Raw genomic sequence first — 18,926 nt, 5'->3', positions numbered from 1 at the left:
TACATATTAAACAAAAATCACATAAATTTTATAACATGAACCATAACATTAATCAATAACATTAAAATGGATGACATATAACTCCATAACATAAAAATCCATGTCATAAAAATCCATAACATAAAAGTCAATACCAAATAACAATCCTAAACATAACACATAAACAACCTAAACTTAAAACTCCTAAACAAAACACATAACAACCCTACACATAAAAATCCATAACATGTACCATAATGTAAATCCATAAAGCATAAAGACAAAAACTTCCTAAAGTCATACTAAAGTCAACCAAGTAATCCAAAATACTTTCCCGCACTTTTTACCCACAACTCACAAGTCGAAGACTCGAGGCGTAACCAAATTTTCCTGTTACCAGCATTTTCCGCAAACAACATAAGAGCAGTAATGTATTTCGGATCAGAATCTCCCCACTCTAAGCCTTTCAACTTTTCAATACACTCATCCATCTCCTTGTCAAGATTATTAGTTTGCGCGAACGCCTGAGCCGCCTTCATAATTTCCTTTCCAACCTCTCTTATGTCATCATCTAGCGTGCCCGTGGGTGCATTTCGTTTTCCTCTTTTGTTTTTGGACCGACCAGACGAATCTCCACTTGCATGTGATGCACTTGTAGGTGGGGGTATTGTTGAAGCTGAGGCTGGGATATCCATTTGAGGTGGTGTATCTACCATCTCGATATCCTCATAATCTTGTGTAGTAAACACTTCTGTAGGGTGAGGGAGTGTTGAAGATGGTCCCCAACTAGCAGCACCGGTCGAGGTCGCACCGTCAAACAACTGGGTGCACAGATCAGGGTAAAGGAGGGGTGCATTTCTTAATTTCTCGACCATCTTGTTCAACTGTTGGAAAATTTGATTTTATTATTATACTTTAAAAAATAATGTGTTTTAAATTAATAAATTACCTTCGCCTCCGCTTTCCACTCTTCATCCGTCATTTGAAACGTGTTTGTGATAGGATTATAGAGATTCCCAGTTTTGTTTTTTAATTTCAACCAAACTGCATACTTGCTTTTCAAGTAGTCATAACGATATTTCATTTGTTTCTTGTCAACAACAAAGCCATGTTCTTTTTTTAGTTTTTCAGCTATTGTATTCCATGAAGTACCTTTGAGACCACTACCCTCCCGACCGTTACTTGTCAGTTCTTCGATACATGCATCAAGAAAAGTTTTGTTCACAAAATCCGAAGACCAACTAGCTCTACTTCTCTTTTCTGCCATGTCTAATGAATAAATAAATGCTTAACATGTTATGCAAATATACACATATTAGCACACATAAACACAAATATATATATATATATATATATATATATATATATGCACACAAATTTGACCACATATACACAACTATATATATATATATATATATATATATATATATATATATATATATACACATGTACACAAATACTCACAAACATAAAAGTAACATCACCAACATAAACTTCTTGCCCTAGATTCACACTACTATTCTACGAATTGCATGTTTCCAACATTTACTTTCTACATATTATTTTCAAAACTTTTACTTTTTCGTTTACCTTTGTCATATATAACATTCACAGCTCTAAAGAGATACAATACCACAAAGATATACGGTTACACAACCACTTGAGTTATATATAATTTTCCAAGTCACTCTACTAATTAATCTATGTGTGTTAAAGTTTAGAATTCATGACAACTTGTGTTAAGGCTTAAAATTCGATACCATCATAATTTCATATGAACCAATTTTGTTTTTGGAAGATATATAGTAATTAATCAAAAAAATTCACTTCTTGTTTTCATGAATTAGGAAATAACATGCATGCTCCCATGGAAATTTTAAGAATCAACAACATGAAAAAACAAGGACAAAAAAAAAGATTAAGAACATGAAAAACATGGAAATTTTAAGAATCAATAAATTGTGGACAGTTTTGCCCTTGATTATGAATGCAGAAAAAATAAGGACAAAATAAGATAAACAAACCCGTTGATCAAGAACATGAAAAACATTGAAATTTTAAGAGGCAATAAATTCTGGATAGTTTTGCCCTTGATTATGAATGCAGAAAAAATAAGGACAAAATAAGATAAACAAACCCGTTGATCAAGAACATGAAAAACATTGAAATTTTAAGAGGCAATAAATTTTGGACAGTTTTGCCCTTGATTATGAATGCAGAAAAAATAAGGACAAAATAAGATAAACAAACCCGTTGATCAAGAACATGAAAAACATTGAAATTTTAAGAGGCAATAAATTTTGGACAGTTTTGCCCTTGATTATGAATGCAGAAAAAATAAGGACAAAATAAGATAAACAAACCCGTTGATCAAGAACATGAAAAACATTGAAATTTTAAGAATCAATAAATTCCGGACATTTTTGCCCCTGCTGATGATTGCAGAAAAAATAACGATAAAAAAAGGAAAACAAACCTGTTCTTGATTGATGCTGTTGCTGCTGATCGATGTTGTTTCTGTTGATCGCTGCTTTGTTGTTGCTGCTGATCGATGTTGCTTCTGTTGATCGCTGCTTTGTTGTTGCTGCTGTTCTTGATTGATGTTGTTTCTGTTGTTGATCGTTGCTTTGATTCACTTCTTGTTTTGTCGCAGGGAAGTAAACAGGGGAGGGAAATAGGGCGACGCAGCTTTGGTTTTTTTTACTCGGTCCATCAAGTTTAAAGCAAGGACCGAGTCCTCTATTTTCATTGGACCGAGTCCTAATGTTTGGACCGAGTCCCTTGATCTAAAATCAAAATCAAACTTGCTGATTGGTATTTTATGGACCCAGTCTCGCTTTAGACCCAGTTAGATAGCATATCAAACGACCCCTTACACTTGATTTTCGTGTTTGTTTTGGTTGGATTTTACAAATATGTTTTTTGATGGGTTGTTTTTAAAATATTTTATAATTAATTTGATGATGTTTTTTAAGACTTTTGTTAATGGTTTTATGATAATAATTGGTTAAAATAAAAGAAAATTTTTGGGTGAAAAATCACGGTGTTACACATGTAAGACCCCAAAAATTTCAAATTTTTTCAAACTTTAAAATGCTATGGTTTTAAAAATATTCGACTGTTAACCCACATTTAACAAAACTCAGTCCCACAAAAATATTTGTAAATTAAAACATTTGGTGTTACCATTAAACATCAATAAATACATAGGAAGCAAGAAGGAATTACATCAATACAAAATAATAAGGAACTTATCAAGTTGCATTCCATTCTTTATTATTTGACTTCTAACTTCCATCTATCATCCTCTCTTCTTAAAGGAAACCTAAAATACATGGCATTGAAAAGAGATTCGTAAGACAATAATGTCTCATGAGCTACGTGGGTTTGTGCCCCAAAACATTTTTCACATTTTTACCAAAAACATTTCATATTTGCAAAACATAGTTTTAAACCAAAAAAACACTTTCAAGCATTTTCAAAGGAAACTCATTTCATACATGTCATTAATATCAATTCATATCTTATCATTTCATTTCAAAAGCTATATTTCCATATTTGATTTTCTTTTATCATTAAGGGATAGTTCTGGTATTAAACATTTTCCATTTTTATACTTAGGGTCTACGTCCAATAAATGAACCAATACCAAGTCTAGACCAAGGTGGAAAGAACAAGTCAATCCACTAAGGCATCATTTCCATTAGGACATCTATCTCGTGAAGGGGAGGCGACACCCCGATAGATTCCTTTAGTACCTCTTATGAGGTATCATGGTCCGGGTAGTTTTCATTTCATTACTTTCCAATTCTTTTAATTAATTCCCATTCGTTTTCATTACTTTAAATTTCTTGTCATCACATTCCATGGTTCACTCATTTCATACGTTATTATCCAAATACTCGTTTAAAAACATTTCAAACAGATTATCAAAATATTTGTTCTTCTAAAACGTCCTTTGCTTTTAGAAACATTATTGCCTTCAAGGCATTCTTTCCAAAAGCATTTAACACGTTTACTTCAAAACATTTCATATATCAAAACATTAGTATTTCATTATTATAAAAAAACATTTTCCAATGTACTCCAAAGTGGCAAAATGCCAACACATACTCACCTGAATCACATATAGGTTAGCTAATGCTCTTCTAGTTCCTTTCCCTAGATCAATCCTCTTCAAACACTACCTACACCATATATGGATTTAAGTCATTAAAATTACCAAAATACCCATCAAAGGTTAAAATACTAAGTTTTATTGCTTCATAGTATTCCTCAAGAAAAAATATGAATGTAGGCGAAAACCGCATGTAAATCCGAGTCCGTATGCAAATGTTATGAAAAAAAAAAACAAGAAAACCTCTAATAGGGATTAACACTGGCCATGTAAACCAAAGCATGCATTTACACGGGTCGTGTTTTCATGTCTGCACACACACAAAACTCAATTTTTCTCAAAATGACACCCTACTTTGCATAGTTCTTGAAGGCCCTTTTCCAAATCACTTTGTAGCACTTATTTAGGTTCTCACACATGATTAAGGGGTGTTTTACCATCCAAAAACACTCTAATTAATTCATTAAGTGCACATTGAAACCTTTAAGATCATAATGATCCTTAGACTTTAAATGAAAGGATAGTTAGTCCATTCTACACTTGAACATTCCAAAGTCCACATACTTGTTCTCAACTTGTTAAACACTCAAATGAAAGTTGTCAAGAACATAAAACCATAATAAATCGCATGTAAGTGTTTAATTTTGCCATGGAATCCTTAATTCCATCATTATACTCCAATTCTTATAAACACTCCATTGAAAGGGTTAAGAGCTCGAATTTTTCAATCACATTCTTCAATCTATAAAACTCATCCCCAAATCATTTATTGCATCATTGGGTGTTGTATAATGCATAAAACATTATAACACAATCTAATCCCATACCAAGCTCCTAATCAACAAATGGGTTGTTTAATTCCATAATTAATTCCCAAAATGCCTTTATGTCCAAATACTCCATAAATTCAACAAGATATTATTCAAGTGTACATGTTTTTGGTAAGGGAAAATGATTTGATAGGGTAAGATACTTTTTAAAATGTATACATTTAGTCATTATTATTATTATTTTATAAAATAAACTCTTATACTTTATTTTTATAACAATACAATCCTTGTGACCGACTATACCCGGTATACCGGTCATATACAAATTTTCTTTTACGAAAAATGACTTGATATGATAAGATACTTTTTGAAATGTACAAATTTAGTCATTATTTTTTTTTTTGTAAAATAAACTCTTTCACGTCAGTAAAACCTGTAGAATCCAGTGAAAATGATATAATGTGTACATATTAATAAAGTATAAGGGTTTATTTTATAAAAAAAAAATAAGGACTAAATGTATATATTTCAAAAAGTATCTTACCCTATCAAATTATTATCCTTTTTGGTAACAAATAAATAATAAATAAATTTGAAAAAAAATAAAATAAAAGTAAAATTGTCTATTTATATTTAGTAGGGATAAAAAAAAGAAAAAAGTTAGAGATCAAGGACATAGATTACCCGAAACCACGAAGATCATCCGTGTCATTTACCTAAAAAAATGAAATATTCTTGTACTTTTCTTTATATTTATCTTCCTATTTATTTTAAACGATAACAAGCAATGTTTTAAAAACCGGTTTGAACCGGCCGGTCGAACCGGTTGGACCGGGAACCGGGAGAGGAAGTGGTTCAACTATCACCGGTTTTACATTGATTTCTGAACCGGATTGACCCGTCCGGTTTTTAGAAAAACCCGGTTGAACCGGTCAAAATAAACCGGTTAAACCTAATAAAACCACATGAAAAAAAACCATATACATAATAAACTTTTGTGATTTTTTTCAAATCTATTTAGTTTTTGCTAAATAAAAACATATGATAAATTTTATAAATTTTTTTGATGTGTTTGCATTCATCTAAAATTATATTTTATTTTGGTATTATATTTATTTTCTTTTGACATATATGGATTGATATAAAACACTAAAACTTATGGTTATATGTTATTTTAATGTATTTTTAATGTTTAAACTTATAAACATCAAATTCATAATTTATATATGTAGGTATGTGTAGGAAAATAGAAAAAAACATGAAAAATATAGAAACCGGTTCACCCAGCGGTCAAACCGGTTGAACCGGGAACCGATCACCAAACCGGTTTAACTAAAACAACGGTTTTTAAAACATTGATAACAAGTGTCTTAAATATAATTAATTTTATAAACATATGATCCTTGTCAAAATTTCATGCGAATAAAATTTCTCAATATTAAATGTTGAAAGAATTTATTTTCTTACCAAAAAAATTTCAGTTTTATGTTTTTAATTGTGTGTGGATCGCGTAGGTACGAAAAATGAGGAACATAATCTCTGTTACCATCTCCGACAATGGCTCGTCGCCGTGAAAACTATCATCAGTTTTCTTCAACCTCTTTTCCCCCTCCCTTCCTCTTAACCACCATGGCTAATTCATCATTGCTTCCATTAATCATCCTCCTCCTTTCCTCCGCCATAATCGCCAAAAAATCCCAACATCCGCCTGCCCTAAGCCTCAACTACTACGCTAAATCATGCCCAAGGTTTCATGAAATCCTTCAAAACGTTGTCGTACCTAAACAAACAGCCACCCCCACCACCGCCGCTGCCACCCTCCGTCTCTTCTTCCATGATTGCATGGTGGGTGGCTGCGACGCCTCCGTTCTCATCTCCTCCAACGCATACAACAAAGCTGAAAGAGACATGGATATCAACGAGTCGCTCGCTGGTGATGGGTTTGACATCGTAGCACGTGTAAAAACGGCTCTTGAGATCGAATGTCCCGGTGTCGTCTCCTGCTCCGATATCCTCGCCGTCGCCACCAGAGACCTTGTGATTCAGGTCGGTGGTCCACATTACGAAGTAAAATTAGGCCGGAAAGACGGATTAGAGTCCAAAGCATCGAACGTCGAGGGTCGGCTTGGGAGAGCGAACATGACGATGGATGACATCATTCGTATATTTGAAGGCCACGGTTACACCATCAGAGAACTGGTGGTGCTAATGGGCGGCGGCCACACCATTGGTTTTGCCCACTGTAAAGAATTCGAAAGCCGTCTGTTCGGCCCTAAACCCGACCCGTCAGTCCACCCGAAATTAGCAGAGAGATTAAAAGCTATGTGCGCAAACAGCTCCTCGGACCCGACGATATCGGCGTTCCTGGACCCGATTTCCGCCGGAAACTTCGATAACATGATTTTCAAGAACCTGCTAAACGGACTTGGGGTACTGGGTACGGATCAAGCCATGGCATCCGACCCGAGAACACGACCTTTTGTTGAAGAGTACGCTAGGGATCCGGTAGTATTTTTCAGGGACTTCGCGAGAGCAATGGAGAAGACGAGTGTTTACCAGGTGAAAACTGGGAAACAAGGAGAGGTTAGACGCAGATGTGATGCATTCAATAATCTCCAAATGGGTAAAAGTAAAACTACGCAAAACATTTAAGTGTTGAGTTTTCTTAACAAGTTGCCATTATACCGACGTAGCATGCATGACTATGGCTAGCTCAACGGGATGCAAAATTTTAAAATTTTATAGGATTATGTAACATTTTGTTTGTATTCAAATAGTTTTTCGTGTAAAATTTATTTAGACCGAGGGAGCATAGAAAGTATTATTTCATGGCGTTTTAGTGAACAAAAAAGATTTGAATCTTTCATTATACATACTTAAATCAAGAAAAATTCAGATCTATAAAAAAAAACCGATGCCTTAAGGAGTTAAGGAAAGATGTGAAAGATGACTACGATCATAGTTTTTCTTCTTAATTTACTTAACTACGATGGTAATGCCATATATTATCATTCATAAAAGGGCCCTTGATTTTTTTAAACAAAAGCCAAATGCTTTTGTTCAGGGCCGGCCCAATACATAGACGAGTTGGGCCGTAGTCAAGGGCAGCAAAAGAAAAGGGACATAAATTTGATACGGCAATTAATATTGTATATACGGTTTGTCCCAAAGTTTAGTCCTGGTACAATTCAAAGGCGTTTGGGGCATCATCTTGAGCATGCAAGCATCTTCTTGAGAAGCCAATCGTCATCTAGAAAAATGCATTGTCCAGATCGAGGAGCACAATCTTTAATTAACTAAAGAACTCATCATTTTTGTTATAATTTCTCTACTTCTCTCTTAAACCTAGTGGCTACTGCATAGAATTTCTTTATTTCTCATTCCAATTTAAGATTTCTCTATTTCTATTTTTTACTTCGCATAACCACAATCCTGTTAATATAATTTCTGAAGGATAGCGCCACCGAAAATATGAAGAACTATGAGGTTTTTGATTTCTAAACTGGGTTTGGGTGAAAATATGAAGAACTATAAGGTTTTTGATTTCTAAACTGGGTTTGGGTGAGGTTGATTTCTGAATTCTCATCTCTTTGGTTCTGTTTTCTTTTCTCATTCCAACTCCTGAAACATACTACACCCAATTTCTCTACTTCTTCTAATTTCTGACTCAATTTCTGTACTACTCATTCTAATTTCTGAATAGTTACTGAGTTTGATTTTTTTTTTCTTTCTGATTTCTGAAGCACAGACCACAAAAATATGAAGAAGCTTGAGATTTTCGATTCTATATTGGGGTTGGGCGAGTTAGATATCCGAATTCTGGTATATCATATTCAATTATTTGTCTCATTCCAATATCTAATGTGTTTTAAATGTTTTTGTTTGTTTGTTTGTTTCAGGAGTTGGACTGTTTGCTAGTAGTTGGAGGATGATTACAGTAGAAAAAATGAAAATTGATTACATTTTTGTTGCTTTAGGTTTGATTCTATGAAAGACCCTGTATAGTGGTTTGGTCTAGGCATAGTAGTTGATAGTAGTGGGTGTGTAGAAAGATTATTTTGTCTTGAGTTTATGGTCAATGTGTGTTTACGGCCGTAAAATCCTTACGGTCGTAAACACCTTACGGTTGTAAGTTGAGTCTATAAATAGGGCGTTGTGTCAGACTTTATTAGTTGTTGATGCCTTCGTATTCTCCCAAGTTGTATCAGACGTTTTATAGCTTTAAAGCGTATGCAAGCTTGGTTTTTTGTTTTATATTTACTTATTAATTCGTGTTTGCATCTGTGATTCTCTTTGATCATTGGTAGATTTGTTTTTCGGGACTTTACAATCGGTATCAGAGCGGAACCAGTGTCAAAGACGTTCAACAGCTGCGTTTTCAACTAAATCGGTATTCACAGCAACAAAGAGGGTTTCTTTCCGGTCAAATTCAAAGGCTTTCGAAGTTTGCAGCCTGAGCTTACGGCCGTAAACTCCTCTTCACGGCCGCAAGCTCATCCACTGAAAACAATTATTTCACACAGTTATATATAGCCTTCGAGATCAAGTTTTAATCCTGGCATTTAATTGAGTTGATTTTTAAAAAATCGAACATTTATATTTAACTTTCATGGGTCGTAAACTCGTTATTCACAAAAAATCGATTTTCTGTTAAACGATAATCGCACCATTATTTTTTCAGAGTTTAAATCAAAAGGTGTCTTTGGACCGTAAACTCGAGTTTACGGCCTTAAGGTTTACGGTTAAGTCAATTGCTACATATTAATTAAATTAATTCCTGAATTAAAAATAAATTATTCTCTTAACCGTAAACTAGTGTTTACGGCCAGAACTTATTCTCTAGTTTACGGCCGATAGATTTATTACAATTTATCTCAGATAAATTTTTGGAAACACAAAATTCAACTCAAAACAAAAAAAATGGAAACACAAAATTCAACTCAATACCAAGAACTTGACGTTGTGATGGGGACAACTACGCGCATTCCCCGACTTATGTCTGCTGATGGCTTTCCCGAGTGGAAGTATAGAATCGAAAAATACATAAAGATGAAGGATTTTAAGGTCTGGAAGTGCATAATTAAAGATCCTATCAGAATCACCACTACAGTCGCGGGACAAGTGGTGGATAAGAAAATCGAGAATTATACCGATGAAGATTTCGAGACCATCGAAGAACAAGAGAAGGCATTGGCTATTTTGACTATGGCACTCTCACCAGACATTGCATAAGGTTTCAGGGAATATACTTCTGCCAAAGCTTTATGGGAGGCACTGATTGAAGTTTATGAAGGAAATGAAGATATGCGAGAAAGTCGCCAAGACATGTTAAGGCAGCGCTTTAACATGTTCAATTATGTGCCCGGAGAGACTCTTGAAGCCCAGCTGCAGCAGTTTACAACTCTTAATACTGAAATGACTGTAGCAGGGATTTTCTACACCAAGTCTGAGATCAACAAGAAGCCGCTCAATGCACTCCCAAAATCTTGGGACATGAATGTAGCTGTGATTAAGAAGGCCAATGATCTAAATCGCCTAACCCTGGCTGAAGTGATGGTTGTCATCAAAGCATGTGATATTGATGACAAGCAAAGAGAAATAAACCATGCCAACTCATACTCGACTGCAAACCTTGGCATTTCATCTAACAATGCTTTGTCTTCCTTTTCTTATCCATCTGCAGGCTTATCCTTCAATGCACCTCCACAGACTCAGATATTCTCTCATCCATCATCTCCCATTGTCTCAACAATGCCTTCAAATGTGGGCTCTTCTTCCTCAAAGGGAAAGGAAATTGATGAGAACATTGTATTTGCTGCAGGACGTATCAACTGTTACAATGCTCTTGTCGCTGGAGAACTTCCTCCTCAACTATCGTTTGCCGATCTTGATCAAATCCATCCGGAGGATGTGGAGGAGATGGACATCACATGGCAAATCGCCATGGTTGTCTTTAGGGCAAAGCAATTTGCCAAGAAAACGGGTAAGAATAACTGGGGAATGAGCGCTGACAGGAAGGTTGGGTTCAATAAGGGAAAGCTTAGGTGTTTCAACTGTCACGAGCCAGGGCATTTTGCTTGTGATTGTCCTCACCCCGCCAGAAGACCCAACAATGACAGATCGATTGTTGCAGTGGGAAATAGCAGAAGCAGCAGGCAACCAAACAATGAGAAGGCTATGGTTGCACAATCATTCAACTGGGAAGATTAGATACAAGCTCTCAACATCTCTGGTTCAGAAAACGCTCATCTGGCACAAGTGAAGGATGATACACCAGCAGGGATCGTTGCATCATAGGACTGCATGATGAACCTTCAGTTTGCCTTGATGGTATCTTCTTCCAATGAACCAAATTCCTCCAAGGTAAGTCTTCCATCATGTTCACAAGCTTGTATCAATTATGTGAAAGCCCTACATGATAACATTGAAAATCTAGAAACTGAATTAGATAGCCTTAGGATTCTTCGTGAATTAAATGACAAATTAAAAAGAGACATAGAAGACCTCAAATATGAAGGATATCAACTTAGAAAAGGTCAAAAACCTCTTAAGGCTCAACTAGAATAAAAAATAAAAGACTTTAGGAAATTACAGGAGGACTACAGTAATAAATGTGAAAACTATGATTATGTAGTCAAACAAAACACAGAACTGGTGGCTGAAATTGAATCCTTAAGTGGCAAATTTGAAACTGCTAAGCTTGATGTTCGAAAATATGATCATTCAAGTGAAGTGGTTGCAAATATGATAGACCACACCATGAAATTTAAAAGAAATCAATCAAAAGGTTTAGGATACAATAATGTGCCACCTCCCTTTAATCACTCTTATATACATAAGCCACTGTCCAAGGAAGAAATTGCCAATGAACCTTCAATGGTTTATGGCAAATCTTGTGGTTTTGTTTCAGGAGGGTTTATTAATGTTGAAGGTACTAACATTTCTACTTATCCTGCAGATCAATCCTTGAATCAGTCATAACACGAAATTAAAGGATCTGTGTCTGAAATTAAACCTGAGTCCAAACCTGAAGTTTTAGCTTTAAACAAAGACAATTCTTTTTCAAATGTTTTGATTGACAATAGTTTTTGTGGTGTTTTTGATTATGCTGATACTATTTTTCTTTCTTCTGATACTGCTAGTGTTTTGAATGTTTTTAATATGTCTGATAAACCTTTGAACAATTTAGTTGACAATTTGAGTGTTTGTGATAATAATGTTAAAATACCACTAGTTTCACAACCCTCTACCAGTAAAGCACCCTCATTTCCCCCACAACCTAATATTGTTGCGTGTTCTTGTGAGAGAAGCAAGGGTGTTGGTAGAGAAAACAAATCTGAACAATGCAGTACTAGTTCCAACAACAAGCAGATTTGTTTTAACTGTGGCACTAGTGGTCATATTGCTAGAAATTGTCTGGATAGAATGTTTGTGAGACACAATCTTCCAAGAGGGGTGAACGAGTTCAGAGGAAGATCTTTAAATAGAAAATTCTCTAGAAGTCGCTCTCGAGATGATGATTGGGCAGATGAACGAAAAAGGGATACATTTCAAAAACGAAAAAAGGTTTTTAAACACCATGTCCCAACAAGTCTGTCAAAGAGGAGCTCAGCCATGCAAAGGTCAAGCTCTTCTCAAAGCAGCAATGGAACTTCAGCCAATTCTGGTAGAAGTTAGTCATGCTGTAAGCAGACTGCTACTCATAACATGACAAAATTAAAGGAGACATACAGAAAACCTAATTATAAGTGGAAGCCCAAACTTGTTCCCAATACATCATCTGCGCCCCCTGAGAAGATTATTAGTGATAAATTTGAAAAGGCTTCAGAAACACCTAGGAAAATCATGACCTGGGTGCCCAAATCTAATTAAACCCGCACATTTTGCAGGGGCAGTTGCGGGGAAATGTCATCAGACCATGGTTCGTCGACAACGGCTGTTCCCGGCACATGACGGGAGATATCAACCAACTAAACATCATTCAATCATTTAATGGGGGATATGTCTCTTTTGCGGGTGGAGATGGAGGAAAAATTACACAAAAGGGCACGGTATCAAATGGAGTTTTGAGTTTTGAAAATGTGAATTTCGCTCCAGAGTTAAAACACAGCCTGCTAAGTGTCTCGTAGATCTGTGACAAGGGCTATTCTACGCATTTCACTGACAAGGAATGCATGATCTTAAAGCCAGGCTTTGTCATCCCTGAAGAATGAATTCTCATAAAGTCAAAAAGGGATGGGAATGCCTATATTATCGATATGAATAGCAATCTCCCAGAGCAAGTTACTTGTTTGTTCTCTAAGATCTCCGAGCAAACTGCAATGCTGTGGCACCGAAGATTAGGTCACGCTAACGCCAAGAATCTCAATCGTCTTACAAAGAATGAGATGGTCCGTGGATTGCCTGTCAAAGACTTTATCACGTTTGAGAAATGTGTGTCATGTGCTCAAGGAAAGCATCATCGAAATCCACATTTGCCGAAGCAAGTTAACTCAATAAGTCAGGTTCTACAACTTCTTCACATGGATTTATTTGGTCCAGTGAACGTGCTAAGCAGCAATAGAAGTTCTTACTGTTTAGTTGTGATTGATGATTTCTCTCGTTTTACGTGGGTTTTCTTTCTATCCAACAAAGCTGGCATCACTGAATTGATCAAAAAGTTCATCATACTTGTTGAGAATCAGACCAATCAAAGGGTGAAGGCACTTCGCACCGATAATGGAACATAGTTCAAGAATTCTGTTCTCAATCACTTCTGCGCTGAGAAGGGTATCCTGCGTCAATTTAGTTCAGCTCACAGGGGCGGACACAGGATTTCTCAGTAGGGGGTGCACGGGAAAGCTAGGGGTTGCACGATAATAGAAAAAATAAAATTTTTAAAAATTTTCGAAAATTTTTCCACTACGGCCGGAAAAGTTAGGGGTTGCCGGTGCCACCGGTGACCCACCCTAAATCCGCCCCTGTCAGCTCACACACCTCAACAAAATGGTGTTGCTGAGAGGTGAAACAGAACACTTAAAGACGCTGCAAGGACGATGTTGTGTGACTCAAAGCTTCCTGTTTTCTTTTGGGCAGAGGCAATAAACACTACCTGCTATGTTCAGAATCGAGTGTTCATCAACAAAGCTCAAATGAAAACCCCATATGAAATTTAATATGGTCACAAACCGTCAGTCAGTCATTTTCGAGTATTTGGCTGTCCTTGCACCCTTCTTCACCTAGATGCCAACCCGAAGTTTAACGCCAAAGCAGATGATTGTTATTTTGTGGGGTATGCTACACGCACCGCTTATAGAGTCTATAATAAGAAAACCAAGCAAATTGTGGAATCCTATGACGTGCGTTGGTTAGAAGAGAATGAGACAGACGCTAGAGTGGGTCCGGATTGGTTGTTTGATTATACGTCACTTTTTAAATCCTTAGACATGTACTCAAACAATGTATCTCGAGCTAATACGCATAGGAAGGGCATCTCTGAAGATGAAGACGAAGAAGTCGTGTACAAGCCAGTATCCAAATCTTCTGGTTCATCAAAAGGGAAAGCTAAAGCCTCCTTTGAGGGAGATACCTCTGGTTCTCATAAGGGAGGATCTCCTACTGCACCTGAGGGGGAGTCTTCTTCAAGATTAGCGGGGGAATCATCTTCTACTCCTCAAGAGAGTCCGTTCGTGGTACATGATAGTCCTCAATCAGTCCGTACTGATTCCTCTGATGCTGGAACGACACCTCATATGTCTGTAGAGAAAGAGTCAACTCCAAACAATGCTTCCGCTGTCTCCTCAACGTTCATGGAATTACTCTTTCCTGATCTTATTGCAGATGACTATGTCGCAGAAACATTTGGGGCTGCCAAACCAGCAAATGAAGGAGGGATCAACATTCACACTCTCCCTGTCTCTTTAAATGATATCAGCCAAGAAATACCCTCAAGAGTTCAACGCGATCATCCGATCGAAAACATCATCGGCCAGCTAGAGGATGGGGTCAAAACTAGAAGTCAGAGTGGAGACGTTAATACATGTCTGTATTCTTGTTTCATCTCTCAAATTGAGCCCAAGAATGTTGAAATGGCTCTAAATGAACCTAGCTGGGTGGATGCAATGCATGAGGAATTGCATCAATTTGAAAAACTCGGTGTTTGGAAGTTAGTCGAGTTACCAAATGGCAAAAAGTCTCTTGACACACGGTGGGTCTATTGTAACAAGCAGGACGATTCAGGGGTCATTGTGCGAAACAAAGCTAGGCTAGTAGTTAGTGGGTTTCGATAGGTCGAGGGTCTTGACTACACTGAAGTATACGCTCCCGTAGCGTGCTTGGAGGCAATTCGTATCTTCTTAGCGTATGCTTCTTATATGAACTTCACTGTTTTTCAAATGGATGTCAAGACTGCCTTCTTGTATGGCAAGGTGAAGGAAGAAATCTACGTTGATCAACCTCCAGGTTTTGTCGACCCGAAGTTTCTTAATCATGTTTACAAGTTAGACAAAGCGTTGTATGGGCTGCATCAAGCTCCTAGAGCATGGTATGCAACTCTAACGAAGCATTTGCTTGAGCATGGTTACACTCGCGGTACTATCAATCAAACATTGTTCATAAAGCATGTTGATAAGGACCAGATACTTGTTCAAATATACGTCGACGACATAATCTTTGGATCAACCAGCCAACAGCTTTGCAAGGAGTTCGAAAGTGTAATGAAGAAAAGATTTGAAATGAGCTCTTTGGGAGAAATGACCATGTTTTTGGGGCTTCAGGTTAAACAGAATTCAACCGGCATCCTTCTACATCAGGCCAAGTATGTGGAGGATATTCTTGAGAAGTTCGCGCTTCATGATGCTAAATCTGCTTCAACACCGATGGCTGAACGACCTCTCCTGACTCCAGATCCAGAAGGCGAACCTGTAGATCAAACTCTCTATCGATCGATGATCGGATCCCTGATGTATCTTACTGCAAGTCGACCAGATATTATGTTTGCAGTTTGTCAATGCGCACGTTATCAGGCTAACCCTAAACTCTCTCATCTTATTGTTGTTAAAAGAATTTTTCGGTATATCAAAGGATGCCCTAAATTGGGTCTTTGGTATCCGAAGAATTCTGAATTTGATCTTTATGCGTTTACTAACAGTAATTATGGAGGTTGTGAGCTTGACAGGAAATCAACTTCAGGAGGATGTCAATACCTAGGTGACAGACTAGTTTCATGGCAATGCAAGAAGCAGCACACTGTCTCGACTTCGACAGCAGAAGCGGAGTATGTAGCTGCATCAGCTTGTTGTTCTCAAGTTATCTGGATCCAACATTAGCTGTTGGACTACGGTTTGAATTACTACGAAACCCCTATATATTGTGATAATGAAGTTGCCATACAAATTGCTAAGAACCCAGTCCAACACTCTAAAACCAAACACATCGATATTAAAATTCACTTTATCAGAGATTGTTATGAACGTTCTTTAATTCGACTATAACAGGTCCACACCGATAACAATGTGGCGGACCTGTTCACAAAACCTTTTAACAAAGCTCGCTTTGATGTGCTCATTGGATTTCTGAAAATGATACGTTTTGAGGACTAAGTTTTTATTTTTATCTTTATTTTTTTTCTTTTTTTTCTTTCATTTTTGGTTTTATTAGTCTTTATTCTGAACTTTTGTTAGGTTAATTTAAATTTGCGCATTGTTTTTGTTGCGTGTTCTCACCCATGCACAAATTTAGGGGGAGAAATAAAAAAAATCCAATATATATATATATATATATATATATATATATATATATATATATATATATATATATATATATATATAATTAAAAATCCAAAAATAACGTCATTTTTGTTTAGCAATTTTATTCTGACAACTTCGGTTCTAAGTATTGTGATGGGAAATGAAATAACCAAGTGATAACGGGCAATCTGAATCAGCGTAACGTAGCTAAGTTGAATCGTCTACGCTCTGTACTCGATGTGCTGGTAGGCACGAAAGATTTTAAATGGACTTGACTAGGAAAAGTTGAACCTAATGAATTTAAGGACTTGACAAACTTTGACCTAGTTAGATCCGTTTAACATGATGTCACGACGCTCGGATAGGTTAAGCAGGGAGATAAACATGGGAATCTATCGTTCACACTAAATAACCCGTATCTGGAACCGTGGCTTAACTTTTCCTCGATGTGCGGATTCTGTCCTTAATTCCGGTTGGATGGGGCGACTAGTAAATTCCGATAAATTAGGTCTGTAGAATATCATTTTCTTTCTTTCAGTCTGTTAGTCATATGTTGCACAGTTATTGGAAGAGATCCGACCTGGATTGAAACATATGCAACTCTCTTTCTCTGCAAGTTATATATAAATGTGTGAAATACTTCCTATCTGTTAGCCATATGTTGTCTCCTTTGCGCGACTTCTAATCCGACCTGGTACACAGCATATGCAACTTTCTACTTCTCAACCCCTCTAAAGCAATAAGTTAGTGAATTCTGAATCTATGTTCTCTCTGAATGGTTGTCTGCTCACCCGGTGTAAGGAGTACTCTGGAAGTTCTTGAAGGCTGGAGCATGTCAGGAAACGGGAAACACGTTCTGATACACTTAAAATTGAACATTTACAGGTTGTCTGTAGATCTCGCTGCTCGATTTAGGTGGACAGCAATATCCCTGGTTCTGGTCAGTTAAATGGTCATAAGATGAATCAAACTAAGATTTAGGAGTTATCATAATGATGGACATTCATAATTAGATATGTACATAAATCTTGTCATTGGTAAAATGTCCAAATCTGTCAAAAGTTTTTCGTGTTTAAGTGGACCACAATACTGGCAATCGATCAGATGGAGATGTGAAGATAAGGGTACCGAGAAGTAAATAAGATTGTGTGACATCCCCAAAATCACAGCCAGAAAATACCGATTTTCATTTATGCTTTTAAAATAAATTCAGAGTAAATCCTTTTGATTTAAAAGAGTTGCAGAATTTGTTCCCAAAAACAAAACATGATAAAACAATGTTTACCAAAGCATTTCATAAAAGAAATGTATTTTTTTATTATATAATCAAAACTTCCGATACAGACCATTAAGCATAAACAATAACATTACAAGTCATTCAACAAATATATACATATACAGACTTGTAAACAAAACAACTTGATGGTTCATCCATCTTACGCCCTTGCGCCACTTCCTGTAATACAAATAAAACTTAGTGGGTCAGGCTTGGGAGCCTGGTGAGCATTTAGGGTTTTCAACCCATAATAAATAAATTATATTTAATTTGACCAACCAATCACTATCCCGATTACCCATTCCAGTTATCCTCACTTTACGTCCCTAAAACAACATCTATCTCAAGGGACCTAATCTAGGATTTTCATCGGGACGGACATTACTGCTAAGGGGTTTCCTCAACAATAGATATCCTAAAGGCAACCATGAGGGGGATAGAGTACACCGGTGAACACATCGTTCACAACACCTACAGGTTATGAACCTGCTAGCGTTCCACGAGACTGTCTATAAGGAGTCTGTGGTCGTTATCCATACTCCGCTGAATAACTAGGTCAACAACAACAACAATATCGAGGCCTCTCATCTGTTTATTACACACCAACTATCTACCCATGTTCTACCCAACATATTAGTAGATAAAAATATATATATATTTATACATAGTTTAAAACTTGTATAGCATTTTCATCCAATACATATTTCACATAACAGATGAGACATACCCACATAACACGTATTTTATAGAAAACAATTCAGATCTATGAGATTGAAAAGAGTGAATATACATTCACGCACATAACAACAAAATTATACACATAACACGTATTTCGTATAAAATACTTCATAATTATGCGTTAGAAGAAATTAACTACACACTCACTTGATCAGAAGATGATCGGACAGTACTACGGCTTGTAGAAGTAGTATTATTCGGTAGATTTGGAAGATCTTCACAAAAATCGAACTTCTCGCGGGCAGAGCTTCGGCTCGGAAACCGTACTTCTCGGGATCTTCGGGATCTCGGGACTTGCTTCGGGACTCGAGAATGATACC

At 36.6% G+C, this 18,926-nt stretch overlaps 1 protein-coding gene and 1 pseudogene across 1 annotated transcript; one reads left to right on the top strand and one right to left on the bottom strand.

Annotated features, from left to right (window-relative positions):
* Positions 1–103: 103 nt before the first annotated feature.
* On the bottom strand, positions 104–3,245 carry LOC144997835 (uncharacterized). Its single transcript, XM_078957699.1, has 3 exons — positions 2,456–3,245; positions 929–1,248; positions 104–863 (listed from the first exon to the last, which is right to left on the bottom strand). The coding sequence occupies exons 2-3, from the start codon at positions 1,244–1,246 to the stop codon at positions 288–290; spliced, it is 894 nt and encodes a 297-aa protein (XP_078813825.1). The 5' UTR covers positions 1,247–1,248; positions 2,456–3,245; the 3' UTR covers positions 104–287.
* Positions 3,246–6,303: 3,058 nt separating this feature from the next.
* LOC144997594 (peroxidase 41 pseudogene) lies at positions 6,304–7,692 on the top strand (annotated as a pseudogene).
* Positions 7,693–18,926: the final 11,234 nt, after the last annotated feature.

Source organism: Lactuca saligna, chromosome 5, assembly GCF_052625555.1.
Source record: "Lactuca saligna cultivar CGN05327 chromosome 5, ASM5262555v1, whole genome shotgun sequence".
In the NCBI taxonomy this organism is placed as follows: Eukaryota; Viridiplantae; Streptophyta; class Magnoliopsida; order Asterales; family Asteraceae; genus Lactuca; species Lactuca saligna.
The sequence above is the reverse complement of the archived record's forward strand: the minus strand, read 5'-3'. Positions and strand labels throughout refer to the sequence as shown.

Bases quoted from the DNA above. Each gene is read 5' to 3' on its own strand.
- LOC144997835 (XM_078957699.1), bottom strand. From the start codon at position 1,246: ATGGCAGAAAAGAGAAGTAGAGCTAGTTGGTCTTCGGATTTTGTGAAC. The intron at 864-928 runs GTAATTTATTAA...ATTTTCCAACAG, and splicing joins AGTGGAAAGCGGAGGCGAAG to TTGAACAAGATGGTCGAGAA.